This window comes from Sciurus vulgaris, assembly GCF_902686455.1.
Source record: "Sciurus vulgaris genome assembly, chromosome: 8".
Taxonomy (NCBI): domain Eukaryota; kingdom Metazoa; phylum Chordata; class Mammalia; order Rodentia; family Sciuridae; genus Sciurus; species Sciurus vulgaris.
In genome coordinates, this window is record NC_136468.1 from 104,418,505 (window position 1) to 104,434,060 (window position 15,556).

The 15,556-nt window shown below is 51.1% G+C and overlaps 1 protein-coding gene across 26 annotated transcripts in view; it reads right to left on the reverse strand.

Moving 5' to 3' along the window:
• CAMK2B (calcium/calmodulin dependent protein kinase II beta) overlaps nucleotides 1–15,556 on the reverse strand; it is a 99,414-nt gene that overhangs the window by 52,871 nt on the left and 30,987 nt on the right. For 15 of the 26 annotated variants that reach the window (XM_079150751.1, XM_079150738.1, XM_079150735.1 and 12 more), the window contains exon 2: nucleotides 7,889–7,983. In XM_079150751.1, the coding sequence (XP_079006877.1) occupies nucleotides 7,889–7,936 (48 nt within the window). In that variant the 5' untranslated portion in view covers nucleotides 7,937–7,983. Of the gene's footprint in view, nucleotides 1–7,888; nucleotides 7,984–8,983; nucleotides 9,650–15,556 lie in introns of those variants that run through there. The other 11 variants (XM_079150743.1, XM_079150740.1, XM_079150739.1 and 8 more) reach the window with 9 other exon arrangements.

Consider the following 15,556-nt stretch of genomic DNA (forward strand, 5'->3'; position numbering starts at 1 on the left):
GCCTCATTCCAGAACCAGTGGGAAGGTGGCCTGAGTCTCCCCACCTTCTCTCACTTCACAGATGATGATGTCACCAAGAATCAGGACACCATGCCATGACCAGCTCTCCACTTCTGATCCTCCATGGGGCCTTGTTTTTAGAAGGCTTGGACTTAGCCAACTGAATTTTGAGAGTACTATGCAAATCAGTCCTCTTCCCAGCCTTGGTCCCAGATGCCCAGGTAAATTTGAATTTCAGGCAAAATTTTTAATTAAAATTTTAGTATACGTATGTCCCATGCAATATGGAACACACTTCTACTGAATTTTTTCATGTTTATCTGAAATTTAAATTTAACTGCTACATCGGGCAAACCCAGCCTGGTTTCTTTATTGTTGCTGGTGGTTCACCCCAGGATGTTCATGGGGTGCCCTACCAGGCCCCCACCTCCCCTTCCAACTCCCTCTGTACCTGCACACAGGGCACCCTGTACCTGCCACAGGCCATAAATCCAAGTTTTGGCAACAGAATGACAAAGTTAAAGGTTGACCCTTGGGGTGACAAGTGGGCGGACTCCAGGGGGAGGATCACCGTCCCTACACACACTCCAAGTCCCTAGAAAACGTTTAGCTTCCCTCAATACTCTCAGGCTGAAGCGAGGCAGGTGGATGGAGGAAGAGGGAGGAAATACGAGTCTGGGAGGGGAGAGGAGAAAAGAGAGGAGGGTCAGGGGCCTGGAAGATAATAGAAGCGGAGGCGTGGAGGGGAGGGTCCCCGAGAGGGGAGGGCACCGCCTCCCGCGCATGCTCAGCTGCCCTGCACTGCGGCGCCGCGTCTCTATTAACCCAGTTCCGCGGATTCTGAGACCGTACTCTTATCCCCCTGGGTAGGGGTCATTTTTGGCTGCGGGTCGTGAGGCCAGAGGAAGTCGCATTGCCGGCTGCAGCAAGAGCCCCAAGGCTACGAGGCCCGGTGCATTCACAAAGAGATCCCAGGCAGGTTTGGGGGGTGCGGGGCGGTGCAGACCTCCTCTCCAAGCCTTTTCTATCCTGGAGTGTGGGCTCAACCCTTGAGCCCCAGAGACATAAGGACAGCTGCTCCCCGTAACTATGGGGCAGGGTGTGTCCCCTAAGGCAGTAGGGGCCATATAAGACTTGGGGAGGCCAAGGGCCCTGAAAGGCAGCAGGACATGGGACTGAGGGTGAGAAGCAGCACCCTGGTGAACCTAACTCTCCCGACCTGTGAGGTAAATTCAACTGTGCGATCAGCCCTCTTATAAAGTCAGGCGCACCAGTGATGTGAGCCCCTCACCTGGAAGGCCTTACCTGTGCACCCCACCTGACAACAACCCCTACCACACACACACACACTTTGGACCAAAGCTCAGTCTGCCCCAGTTGGGTGAAACCTAGAGACCTTCATATACAGGCTTTGCTAACTCCCAGCTCTAGGACCCTGAGTGTTGTTCAGCTTCTGTGTGACTCGCCTTCCTCCTCTGCACACTGACCTTGAAGGTATGGGATCTCTGAGCAGCAGTGTAGCTGTGTGATGAAGGCACATACAAATCCTGACTGGAGCCAAGGGTCCTGTCCAGGGCAGGGTCCCCATCCCATGGTCACACTGTGTGCCTGCTCTAACCAGGGGTCACCCACTTCCTGAGCAGGGTGCCAGTGAGCATGACGCCACTCAGTTCCACAAAGGCATACACAAAACCACAACAAAACCACCCCCAAAAGAGCAGCCATTTAGTTTGACAATGGTGTGTGGGGGGTGGGGGTGGGGCAACAACAACAAGAAATGTTTCTGAGACTCATGTGCTTAATGATCTCTTTACCCCCAGTCAATTAATTTTCCTCTAGCTGCTTTTGTTAACAGTAGTTTAATAATCTCTAATTATTCAGTACATTCACAGACTCTGAATGTCTCACAATCCTCTATCTAATTAAGTATTAAATTTTTAAAAATCCAACTGTTACCACCTTTGGCATAGTGGGTGTGATCCTGAACTGTCAATTACTGGGTGGTTGTGGCTTTTCTGTGTCCAGGCCAGCTTCCTCTTCCCTGTTGCAGGGCCATCCTTAAACACAGATATGCGGACACAATATTACCCACAGTCTTAGTTATGCCAAGGAAGAGTGAGGCCCCCACATTTGCACTAGATTCATAAAAAGGCTGAAATAAAGGTGATGAGCAGGCTTCTAGAACTTCCTCTCCAGACCTGTTCTCTGGGTCCCCAGTCCTCATCTCTTTCTCTCTTCTAGAATAAGTGTACAAAGCCATTTCATAAAAACCCCAAGACCAAAGGAAGCAGAGTCAGTCAGATAGAGAGCCTAAGGCCAGGTGGACATCAGAAGGGTGGCATGTTCCTAGGCTCTAAGCTGGAAGCAGGGGAAGCCACCAGGTGAACCAGCTGCATTTGTACTTGCTCAGTGGAGAAATGCCCTTGGCTACTATCCCAGAGCCTGGGAAGCTCCTTAGTAGGAGGATCCAGGACAGATCATGGAGAAGGTGCAAATGGCACCTGAATGCTACAGGTTACAGAGGTAGCATTCCCTCCCTCACCTCACCCCCCTCCACCCACCTCCCACCATGGGACACCATGTGAAGTCCTCAGAAGCAGGGTACCTTGCTGTCTGTCCACAAAAAGGGATGGCAAGGTGGAAAGAGAGCCCCGTGAAGCATGACCACACTTAGGCAGCTGGTTCCTCCCTCTGAGTAGACAGTATTTTATCCCCACTTTATGTTGGGGAAATGGAGGGTAGGGTGGCTAAACAACCTGCCAAGATCATACAGCAGGGCAGCCAGGGATGGCACTAGAAATTCACCTGGAGGTAAGATATCCCACTGTGAAGCTCTGAGACTCAGCCCCAAGACCCTCTCTCTTAACTCTCCCACTGCCCCCTCAGAGAAGCCCCAAGGGTCTGGGGAAGACAAGAGGAGCCTTAAATCCCTGTAATGGGAGATGGTCAGGACACAGAAGTCATAGGACAAAAAGCCTCAGACAAAGTGAGCGGGGATGGCAGAATTCTATCTTCTGAAGGAGACCAAGAAGGAAGCTCCACTATGTCCTCCCCTGAGGACATAGTTACTGAACCCCCCAGCACTGTTACCACCAATCCCTGTAAGACAAGCTGGAGGAACAGAAGGGAAAAGTGAGGCAGAGCCCACCGCAGTTGAGGCAAGGCTGGCTCTGGGTTATTTCCTGGAGCCACAAGTTTCAGCCCCAAAGGGAAGGGCATCCCTGAGAGCCAGGTTCAGTGGGGTCTTGCTGGGCTCCTTGGTAGCCAAGACTCTAAGCTCATGCCATGGTCTACAGCTGGGTGGTGGCATTGGGACCAACGGCTGTGATAAGGCAGCCTCTCAGGGATGTTTCCAGGAGCCTATTATCCAGCTACATGGTTCAGCTTGCAATTCTGGCAAAACCATGGAACTGTTAGAAAAAGAAATAGGGATGTGTATTTGATACGCATTTGATAAGGAATTACTGCTGGTTTTAGTTGTGATAATGCAACTGTGGCTATGTTTTTAGAATCCTTTTTTTCTGCTAGGAACACATGCTGAAACATGGATAGGATGGTAAGTGGTCCGGGTTCTGGGGTACAGACAGACAAAACTGGCTAAGAGCTACTTAACACTGAAGTTCTTAGTTCATTCTGTCATTTTCTCTGATTTTGGGAATGTTAGAAATTTTCCATGATAAAAAATTGTATAGGAAAAAAATGCCCAAGAAAATGGCAGGGCTGGACAAAGGTGGAGGGTCCGGAGGGGATGAAACAGTGAGGGTCAGCACAGAGGGAGCATCCCTGGCCCTGAGAGTGACTGAGCAGGAAGAAGACAGTAGGGAAGGACCGCCTGTGGCTATGTAGAATTCCAGCCCAGTCTGTATCAAATGAAAATGTGGTCGGGCACAGGGCTTGAGAGAAGCAATAGGCAAGAGGATGGCCTGACATTCCTGTACCACGCACAGGCAGCTCGCCCCAGCAGCCTGCATGGGTAGCAGGGGTCTTGGGCATTGTTGGTCAGGAAGAAGCACAGGTGGGTTGGCCACTTGCACGGTGGAGTCAGGGAAGGAAGAAAGAGTAGAACATGCCTGGCGTTTCAGATTTCCACTTCCCTCAATCCTTCCAAACTGTGGTGCATTTTGAGGGTATATATAGGGGTGTGGGTTCAATTTAGAGGAGCCACCTAATGCCATGGAAAAATACCCAGATGGTTTCCTGCTTGAACCTAATAGACTCCTACTCCTTCAAGTCCCATCCAATGCAACTTCTAGGTGACTATCCAGTCTCCCGGGAACCCCTCTTGGCCCCCCAGTATGATGGGCTGCAGCTGCCTATTTCACAGTATATTTGGCATCACCATGTCCTTGGTATAAAGCTGCTGGAAAAGTAAGGGTCTGTCTGGGCACATTATGGCCTTGGGCAAGCCTGCAGGTGAGAGTGAAAGTGCAGAAGGGTCAGGAGGCCAGCATCTGATGCATCACATGGTCGTCAGGCTGAGAGCTGGCAGGGATGAGGTGACCCACAGAAGAGGCCAGCCAGAGGCTCTGCCAAGACCACACAGGAACAGGGTGCCAGGCTCACACATGTGCCTCCTTGGGATGTGCATGTTGGGGCCACAGATCTGAGTGGACAGGGCTTCTGGGGACCGCTATGAGGACCCAAAAGGAATGAGGGTAGCTGCTGTCCCTCAGAGATAGATGAAAAGTCAGGAAGAAATCTCAGTCATTTATAGATTCTGGTTCCCTAGGCTAATACATTTGGAATGCCTTTTAAAATATTAAACTGACTGGCTACCAACATTATTGACAAATAATTCACTCACAGGTTTTATTGAGCATCACCTGTGTGTGGGGCTTTGGTGAGCCTGCTAAAGTGGTCAGGAGCCAACACAGAGCTGGAAAAATAGCAGCCCTTGCTCAACAGAACATCACATGACAGTGGGAATAAATCCATCACACCGACACACCCTGAGCACTAGGCTGGTCAGGCCACCAGTGCGATTCCAAGTCAGACTCAGACGCAGGTAGGATGAAATGACAATGTGGCAAATGGTCCAGAAAAGGAGGAACGGTGACCACAACACCCAGGAGGCGGGAGGAGGTGAGGCACCCAGGAAACTCCAAGGTCCATGAGGTTCATGTTCCTCCTTTCACAAGAACCCTCAAGCACATTTTAAAACTGTGTCCCCACCAGTGCCAACCACCAAACATCAGGGACCATGGAAGCTTCCTGAGTTCTGGCATAGCACATACAGCAAGCACTCCGTAAATGTTCATTTTAACATTACTGTCATTATTGCAGTGGGCTTGGAAGACCTGAGCTTGGCCTAATGTTCCTTTATATTTCTGTTCAGGGGCTGCACTGGGTAGCTGCCGGGCCCAAAATTCAGTGAGCCCCTGGAAACCTGAAGCTTCCTTAATTCTGAAACGGAGGTGGAGGCACAGCCACAAACTCAGGAGCTTGAGGACAGAAGGCATGCTGATGAAGGAAGCGAAGCCCCCAAGACACAGCTAGGTAAAGGGACATGAGGACTAACCCCTCTGCATGATCATTTGGTGGCTACAGGAGCGAGGGCTTCCACAAATGGCCTAAAATTGGGAGCAGGGACCCAGGACTCAGTGCTGCCCAGCTCAGGTTGCAGGCCTGAGACAAAGTCAAGACACTCTGGGCATCACCTTTCCAAGCTGTGTGCTCTGGCCGACACCTGTTCAGGAAGCCCACTGCTGGTGCTCCTCTTAGATGGACAGAGACCTCAGAGTGGCCAGCAGCTCATCTGTCCTTTTACTTAGGATGTAGGGGCAGGTGGGCAGTCCTCATCCTGTCCAGTCTTCCCAGGCCAGGCCAACCCTGCCATCTATATCTCACAGAAGAGAGCACCCCACCACCCACAGGACCTCATCCATGACTCGGCAACCACTTGATGCACGAGCTACTCCCTGCTCCCCGACTTGTCATCCCTGTGCCTGGGGCTCAGTCTAGCAGCATCCCCATGACGGCAGTGGGTCTACCCACACTGATTCATACCTGCCAGAGACAGATGGTCAGTGGACAGCAGAGAGATGCTTCCCACCTTGTATCCTGGACACAACAGTCATCCCAAGGTCTGTGTACTCACAAGCTCCAGGACACTGGCCAGACCTCTTAACAGCCAGTGGTTCCCTGTCCTCTGCTCTTGGCAACATCTATCCCTAGCATCCCGACCAGCATTGTTTCTACCCACAACACACTCAGACAACCTCAAGAGCTCATCAAAGATGATCTTCAGAGTGTGTGGCCCTCAGCTCCCCCACTACCCCCCAGGCCACTCCCATCTATCCTGCTCCAGGTCCCTGGGTTATCTTGAAGCATCTTCCTGCATGGGAAATGGGAGGACCCTTCAGAGTCCCTGCTGTGCCTGGGATGCTCACAGCCTAAATGCCAGAACACCTATTCTGGAAGCTCCATTGGGTAAAACACCCAGTTTCTGATATGCTGGCAAACATGTACAGTCCTACACACACATGCACATGTATGTACCACTCCACGCAGCCACACTAATGCACATATGGACACACAGGCATCTGTGCACACATGTATAGGCACACATTTGCTTCTGCACACACGCCTAAGCCTGCTTTGCATCACAGAGTTCTTCTCCATGGTGCCCTTGATAAGCAGGGAGTGTTCTAGCCTTGGGATGTTGCCTGGAAACCCGTAACCCAGGAACTGGCACCACACTGACCGTGGGATCACCCTGAGAATCATGGGTTCCTGACAAGCTCTGTGTCTTGACAAAGAAAAACCAAGCTCACAGCCCCAGACCGTGGAACAAAGCCCTACCCACCCCACCACAAGCCAGGCCCAAGAGAGGCCAGCAGAGAGCCCACTGATGGCTGGTGGTCCACATCTACCCCATGAAGAATCACAAGAGAGAGTTCACCCAGGCCCCTACCCCAAAAGCAGCTCACCCTGGTCCCAGCTAACCAAAATTTATGTCCAGATACTCATCAGGGCTGTTGGCAGTGTCCCAGAGGGAACGGGTAACATGGCGTTGCCATCTCACTAAGGTAGCTACCCACTGCACTCCCATTCCTGCTACCCCGCCATGTTGGGGACTCTACCCAGCACCCTACCTGGAGTCCACACACTCCCTACTCGGATCTGTGCCCCATCACCATGGAACTTGCTATAGACTGACTTCTGGTTTTGTTTGCTGCAGCCTGCCTGAAAACACCCCCACGAGGGCAAAGATCTGTCTGCTCCATCACCCGTGTGTCTTGGGAGGCTCTTGATGCACCAGAGTTGCCCAGGCCAGCACCAAGCAAAACCCTTCCTCCCACGCCTGCAGTCCTCAGAGCTTTCCCCAGGGCAGGTGGCTGCACTGCTTCCCCTGCTCCAAAGACTCAGTTAAAAAACTGCCTGTCATTTGCCAAGTTGGCCACAGTGCCAGGACTTTACCAGAGGGTGCAGCCCTGTCCATCACCCAAGGCCTGGAGTCACTGGCTTTTCCTTAGCCACAATTCTTGGGGAAAAGACACTACCTAGCACCATAGTGCCTGGCCACCATGAGTATCTATCCCTCAAGCTCTGGGGACAGAAATCAAATAGACTTGGGAAGGGGAGGCCATGTGGGGGCTCCAGGGCCACCCAAACCAAAGAGTGAAGGTGCATCCTGAATCTGAGGATGAGGACTCCCCACACCCTTCAGCCAGGGACACTTTAAGGCCTTGATATTCCTGCATGCCATTCCCCCGACACAGAGCCTCCACTCCATGAACTCTAAAGCCTGCTCCATCCATGTGTGCAGCTGCTGGCCAGGCCAGGCCGAACAGGGGCCAAACCTAGGAGGGACCCACTGCCTTGTTCACAGCCCTTCCAAGCCCCAGCCCAACCCAACCATGGCCGCGCTGACACCCCTGGACCCTACCTCTGGCTGACAGCTTCTTGGTGTTGATGATCTTGGCTGCATACTCATGGCCGGTGCAGAGCTTGACACAGCGTCGAACCACAGAGAAAGCCCCCCTGGGGAGGAGAATACAGGGCAAGAGACAGAGACAGAGACAGACAGGGAGAGAGAGAGAGCCGATTAATCTCCCATAAACACTCAGCATCCAGCCAGTAGCCGGGCCTTGGTCAGACATCCAGTGATGGGAGGAAGCCTGGGCCCTTACCAGACCACTAGGTACCAGCACGACATGGTCCAGCCCCCAGGACAGCTCCTGCCAGACAACACCCTGTCAAGGCTGCAGGGAAGAGGAGGGTCCACCATGACATTGGGAAGGAAGCTGTCCAGGCCCCATTCAACTCCTGTGTGATCCCAGGGTCCCACATCATCATGGATCAGCTGAACTGATGGTCCCCAGGGCCTTCCATCTCATACCCTCACGTGTTCCATACCAAGTCCATGAGAACTAGTGGTTCTTTGCAAAGGAAGACCAGGATGCCAGCTACCAAGAGCAGATATACTGGGATTTGGTGCAGATGCAGAGAATCGTAAGGTTTGAGAGAGAGGGAGAAGCAGCAAATCACTAAACTGCAAAGCAAGCGGAGAGAGTCCCCTGGGATAGTCCATGGTCCCTGTGTCACGGCACAGGCTGTGGAAGCCCAGAGGGGGCCACAGGGACATTCACATACCAACAGCCTGGAGATGTCACATTGAAGAATCAGAGCTTGGGAATGTGAGTTAAAATGATGGAGGATATCAAGAGAAGCCTTTGACATTGCCCACAAAATTGACCCATAGAAGAATTTCTACTTCCAGAGACCTGGAGCCCAGCAAGGGAGGAAGCTCAGAGCCAGGCTGAGCCCCACTGCTATGACCCCTGACCTCTGTCTCTGTACCCCCAAAGTGCCCCGCCTCCCCACTCAAAACACAGTCTCGCTCCCTCCTTGGGCTAGGCATCCTGAGAAACCTGTATGTCTAAACTGAGGTTCCATGACAAGAAAGAAGTCCCTTAAGCAGCACTTTTTTTTTTTTTGCTACAATCTTTATAACAATGTAAAAAATTACACTATGTCTCACTGAATACATTCATAATCACTCAGGTCCTTCTGATCAGTGACTACCCAGGCAGCCCAGCTACATCTTCACCTTTTAAAGTTGACAAGGGTTACCTCAGGAAGGGCTGGGAGGTGGGGGAGGCTGCTCACTCTACAGCCTCTTGTTCCATTTGATTTTTTCACTTATGTGTATCAGTTACATTCTCGAAATATTCCTTCTTAAGAAAAATGTAAAGAAAGGATTATTGTTTTTGACCCATGACACTGTCCTGGGAGGCACTGGAGAAGGGAGAGGCCATGAGTTTCATGCCTAGTCTGGTTTGAATTCTTATCCATCACTTCTGGTTGCACAGGGTGACGAAGCTTTCAGAGTCTCAGTTTCTTCATCTGTATACTTATCTGTATAACAGAGCAGAAAGGCCTCTTGGGGCTGCTATGTGGCTGTTGCCCACACCAACCTCTTCAATGTTCACCCTCACATTCCCTTCTTGTTCAGCAAGACCTGAGAGCATCTGTTATAGGCCCTGAGCTTCCCCCTGATCTTTGCCCCACTCAGTGCCTAAGAGGGCATGGTGCCAGCAGTACTGGCTCTGAGGACACCCCCCAAAAGCTCTGTACCAGGTCCTAAAGGGAGCAGTGAGTCCAGGCTTCCCTGTGCCAGGGATGCAACCTCAAATGAGGGCTGACCCTCAGTGGGAAGTTTGCATAGCTAGACATTCATCTCTGAGGAACAGATAGATGATGCTGGACACTGTCCAAATGGGGAAGCCTGTCCCTGGAGCAGGAAGGAGGTCCACACTCGTCTTCCTTTCAGAAGAGCCTGCCCCCAGCTGCTGTGCAAACCTGGGTAACAACATAAGCAAAAATCCCTGCGAGTCACAACTCTTTTGCAGCACAAAAGTGGACACCCATGAAATGACCAAGATCTGCAGCAGATAGATGGTTTAGGGTACTTGCTCAGGTGGCCCCTTGTACCCTCCTGAGGTCAGATGCCCCCTTTTCAGCTCTGTAGAAGGCTCTGGAGCTGCCCCTGCACTGTTAGCCTGGGTCTGGGACAGTCATCCATCAGGGAAGGTGAGCAGGGATAGTTGCAGTTGCCAAAGTGAAGGAGAAAGGCATGCTGGGGACCAGGAGGCATCTAGGGTGGGGGTGCCAGCTGCACAACCATGTGACAGGAAAGGCAGCAGGCAGAACACCTGCTGTTCAGCAGATGCTCAACAGGAAGGGCCAGAGGCAAAGAAGCCCTTCTTCTTGGCCACAAGTCAACAGGGTGAGATGGAGAATGCCCAAGAAAGGAAGGACAGGTCCCCATTCCAGTGACTCAGCCCCAGAGGGAGAAGGTGGCTACCAGGTGGTGAGGACAGGAAGGTTCAGCCCCCAGGATGGCTGCTGTTCCCTATGTCCAGCTCCTCAGCCCCACCTCTTCCATCTCTGAAAAGGGCTCTCCTCTTCCCTTCGTGTCCATCTGCCTTTCCCTCCAGTCTACCACAGGCACTAGACCAGTAGGTGTAGATCCTCCTGTCCCCGCTTCTCATTCCCCAGTGACTCGCTATCATCTATCATAAATAAATCCTCCTGGAAGTAGCCATAAACACATTCAGCATGTGCCATGCAGGACACAAATGGGAATACTGACAGCTATCTCCAGAGCAGGGAGGCCAATGCCATCACCATCCTTTCTTGGAACACAGCAACTGTCCAACAAAATTTATATCATGGAAAGGGAACATGAAAACTCTTGGTTTGTACTGTAAGCCTGTCTCTGCCACCAGAGTGTCCCTGTCACCTCTACATCCTTCAAGACCCAATTCTGACAGCTTGGTCTTCTCTGATTATTACCTTTCACATGGGTCCCAGGTCAGTTTCTCCACTTTATTATAATTATTTATCCATTTCTACTCCCTCCCCACTGTGGTTCTCTATGGCAGAGCCTGTGTCCTGCCCACCCTGATCCTGGACTTAGGCATGGTGTCACCTGTTGATACAGAAATGAGAACTGACCAAAAGCAGCATGCACACACAGGCTGGAGCACAGAGTGGAGCTGCTGGGCCTCAGCTTTGTCCAGCCCAGTGGTACAGTGGCCGCTAAAAAGCCAGGGATAGGGATAGACTGGGCTAGTCTGTGGAGAGAGGGCAGGAAGAAGGGGCCCCCCAGAGTGGCCAGTAGGAGGGAGACTCCTACAGCCCCCAAGCAGGAGGTGGACCCCACTAGAGTAGTGCAGCAGGAAAGGAACCCCTATAGCGGTCCAACAGGAGGGGCCCCCACCAAGGCTTCTCCTCTGGGTAGAGGAGCGTCTTTGGGACTTAGACAACATGGGCAAGGGTCAGACCCTGAGTGAATAGAGCTCCAGGATAGGCTTGAAGCCCCTCTGCTCATCCAGAACCACACGTGGGCAGGACAGGTAGTGGCCACACCCATCCTTGGACAGTGCTGTAGGTGTGCAGACTGTCACACACCCATCCTGGGGCAAGGCTTGTTTGTGGCAGAGGAGGCAGAAGTGGTGTCAGGGCGGGAAAAAAGTCCAAAATCAGGTAGGCTAGAGGGTCTCCCTGCCAATATTCCTGCTAGAGAATGTCTGTGAACTGCATCTGAACATCAAGGTCACTTGTGAGATGCCTGGTGCGGGACACCTGCCACTGAACTTACTAGGAAGTGATTTGAATAACTCGTTCAGATCATGAGGCCCCTGAGTACCAAGTGCATTATGGGGCTTTTAAAATCAAATAAAGCTAATTAAAACAAGAAAATACTTTTGAGTCCTTCCCTTGCTGAAGGCTCAAAACACTTTCTCATTTGCAGTGGGATCAACAGTACCAGGGAAACGGGCCCTGGGAGAGAAGAATTAATTCTGCGTAGAAATGGAGCCCTGGAACTGCGCAGCCTGTTTCGGTGAGCTGCCTGGGGGCTGCGGGCCCTTGCTACCTGCTTCATTGCTGGGGATGCAACCTCTTCTCCCAAGAAAAGGCCCTCAGTCAGGAGAAGTGCTACGTCTTTATAGCTGGCCATTCTGGACAGGACTACATGAGTGGATAGTGAAGAAGGGTCAGGGAATGGACACGTTCACAGGACACCATCTGCACCTATCTTCTCCTAGGGTCCCATTGGCTCCTCCCAACTTATGATAGACAGCTCATTCCAGCTACTTTCCTCAGCCCTACTGCTCCTCAGAGGTAGAATACAGTCCCCAGTTTTCCAGTAGCCCTGACTCTGAGCTGCCCCAAATCAGAAACTACCAAGAATCTGCCACCTGCTGCTCTCTGTGGCTCCCACGGGCCCCCTCTGAGCTCCCTGACATGGCTTTGTGGCCCTCTCTGCCCTCCAGCAGACCTTGCTAGCCACACTGCAGCCTTGTCCTGCCATCCAGGCTCCCCGCCCCCTTGCTCTACTGCCTTGTCATACCCACGTCTTCCCAAGGTGAACTGGAGGGGGATGTCCTTGAGCAGCATGGCCGCTGCTGGGCTGAAGTAGAGGAGACAGGAAGCTTCTGAATCTCACCTGTTACCACAGCAGCGTCTGCAAAACAGCCTCTCACGGATCCTCCCATGCCCAACTTTCTGGTGAAGACAGGTTTACCCTGATTGTCAGCTCCTGGAGTGCTGGTTAAGACACCATAATGACACCCTCTGTCCCTGATGGCCATGTGGACTCTGCTCAGGTGCCCTCCCCAGCTGCATCAGGGGCTGGGGAGCTTTCTGTCAGTGAGGGAGATAATGCCGCTTCTTCCAGTCCTAGATGATGTTGGGATAAAATGAGGCAATCCATGGAGAAGCCACAGGCACTGCCTGGCACCCAGAGGGCAATGGCAACACAATTCTGCTCACACGGTGGTGCAGACAGGAGACCAGGCTCTGTGATCCCCACATCAGGCTTCAGAGTTCCTGCAAAGCAGTGCTCAGGATAGTTGAATCAAAGGGTACTCTCAGCTGCCCCCTCACTACTTGGATTCTATCTCCCTGGTGGAAATTTCAGAGTGGCAGCCGCTTCTCTTTCCTGCTCCCCTCTGGGCTTCCCCCAGCCTCAGGTCCATACCACCTGGCTTCCTCCCTGTGCACTCTGGGCTTTCCTGCCTCCATTTAGGCCTCTGCTGGCCTGTCCAGGGCTGTCACCAGCTTCCTGCCAGGGCAGCTAACTATTTGCGTAACTAAACCTGACAACCGGACTTCGACCCTCTCCCACAAACGCCTTTGGTTGCTTGACAACGCAGTGAGGTGCATGCTCCCAGAGGCCAGCCACAGCAACAGCCCAGGGACAAGTCTGGGACGCTGTCTGTTTACAGAAAGGCTACTGAAGATTCCAGGGGTTCTTATATTTTGGAGCTGAAAGATGCCCAAGAACCTCGCATAAAAGCAAAGAGCCAACCCTTGTTGACTTATTTTGTAAATGAACATTTCCCATTTGGATTTTCTTATAAGGACTCAAGAGGTCAGGGCTATTCCCCCAAGAAGAAACACACCTCTCCCCAAACCGTGGCAGATCTTTTCTGGCAGATTTTATTTTATTTTTTTATCTTTTATTTATTTTTTGAGGGAGGGGGAATAGGCTGAGTGGACAACAGTTTTATTTCCTGCTGTAAATTACTAAATAGCTGTTTTGAAACTAGCCTCAGGCCTTCCAGGTCCAATCTCCCAGCCTGGTCAGCCCCAAATGGGCTCTGTCAACAGGGACTGGGGCCACAGCCAGCCCAGCAGGTGCAGGTCCATGACCACACAGAGGGCCTGCACTTCTAAAAAAAAAAAAAAAAAAAAATCAAGTTGCTATTTAATTGTGCTCTGGTTTTAAAGGAAAATTTTCCTACCTTTGATTATAATGAGCTCTGTGAGGCAAAGGAGGGGAGGCCTTTTAAATTTATTTTATCTTACTTATTTTATTTGAGATGGGGTCTCAGTGTATTGGCTTTCTGTGTGTGTGTGTGTGTGTGTGTGTGTGTGTGTGTTTTGGTTGTAGGAGGACACAGTACCTTTATTTTATTTTTATGTGGTGCTGAGGATCGAACCCAGGGCCTCACACGTGCTAGGTGAGCGCTCTACCCCTGAGCAACAACCCCAGTCCCTATATTGGCTTTAATCTCCTGGGCCAACAGGATCTCCCTGTCTCAACCTCCCACATAGCTAGGATGATGGGAGTGCACAGTGGTGCCCTGTCTTTTTATATTTTAGTATTGACCTCATCAATTTGGTGGAAATAATCACTTCTATATAAAGCAGATTATTGAAATTACTGTGGGGTTGCTTTTCTTTATATATTTCTCTACTTACAGCATCTACAATGGAGTATACAAGATGGTTAAAGAATATGTTGAAGTCACGTCAAATCACTAACTTGAAATGCTGTTGGTGGAGCTGCTCTGATGTTATTTGTGCAGGTGTGCAGCTCTTACACCACGGGGAGGTGTCTTTACACATTTAGGAGCAGCTTGTCTCTACTTTTCTGTTTTCCCCCTTCGTTATTTCCCCATGCCTTTAGCAAATCTCTAACAGATGATCAGACCTCTGTGCACTGCTCCACCCTGTGGAGTTCCTCTGGATGCCCTGCAGTATTTATGCTCCACAGCCCCCTGGCCTGGTGTTGAGCACATGATGAAAGCATTTCACGTGAGTGTGTGTCACACCGGGCAGGAGTTGGAGGCTCCCAGGGCAGGAGTGATATCCCACAGGGAGGCAGACACTGCCCATCACCCACCCACAGGATGGTGAAGGGCATGCCCAGTGCCCACACATCCTGGGTTCTGAAAACTGGTCTTGAGGTAGCCCTTGTGGAGATGAGTGAGTATTAAATTCCATTGTGAGCACCCGAACTCCCTGAGGTCTCAGCCAGCACCCAACCACTGCTTTATCATGGATTCCAATTTTGGTTTTGCTTTTTATGTTCAAAATCACATATGCAATTCTCATGTTTCCATAGAGACCCCTTCCTCATCTTGGTAATGGAGAACATTCCTTCCAGTTAATGCTTCTGAACTGCCAGGCACTTGCCATGCTTCTAATTTGCTGTCTCATAAACCGTCTGCCATGAGCAGTTCAGTTGTTTCTGTAGAATTCATTTCCAGAGGTACATGTGCTGGGTGATTTTACAACAATTTGCAACACCAGTAATAGAAAGTCATTCTCTCCACTGCCCCATGCTCCAACTCTAGCCTTTTAGAGGTCCTTCCTGGTAGATGTGGCAGCTCATATAGCACTGCAAAGGTTCTCCTAAGCTCTCTCCTTCTCTGGGCCAGGGTTCCTCTGTTCCTTGGCATACAAGATGCATCACCCCTCTGCCTTCATGATCACATGGTGTCCACTGTGTGTCTCTGAGTAAAAATTTTCCCTTTTTATAACCAAACTTATCTCCAGTATAACCTCTTCCTAACCTGACTAATAAACACCTGCAACTACCAAATTTCCAAAGATCACCTTCTGAGGTACTAGGGGTTAGGGTTTCAACGTATGAGTTTAGGAGGGACACAATTCAGCCATAACACATGCTGACCCTCAATTCTGCCTTGTGGAATCTGCCACTGAGTGCAGTACGAAAATATTCCCCAAATTATATTCCCCAAATACTTGCTCCTTTGGATGTTAACAGATGTCAGGTACAAAAGGGTTTTGTAAG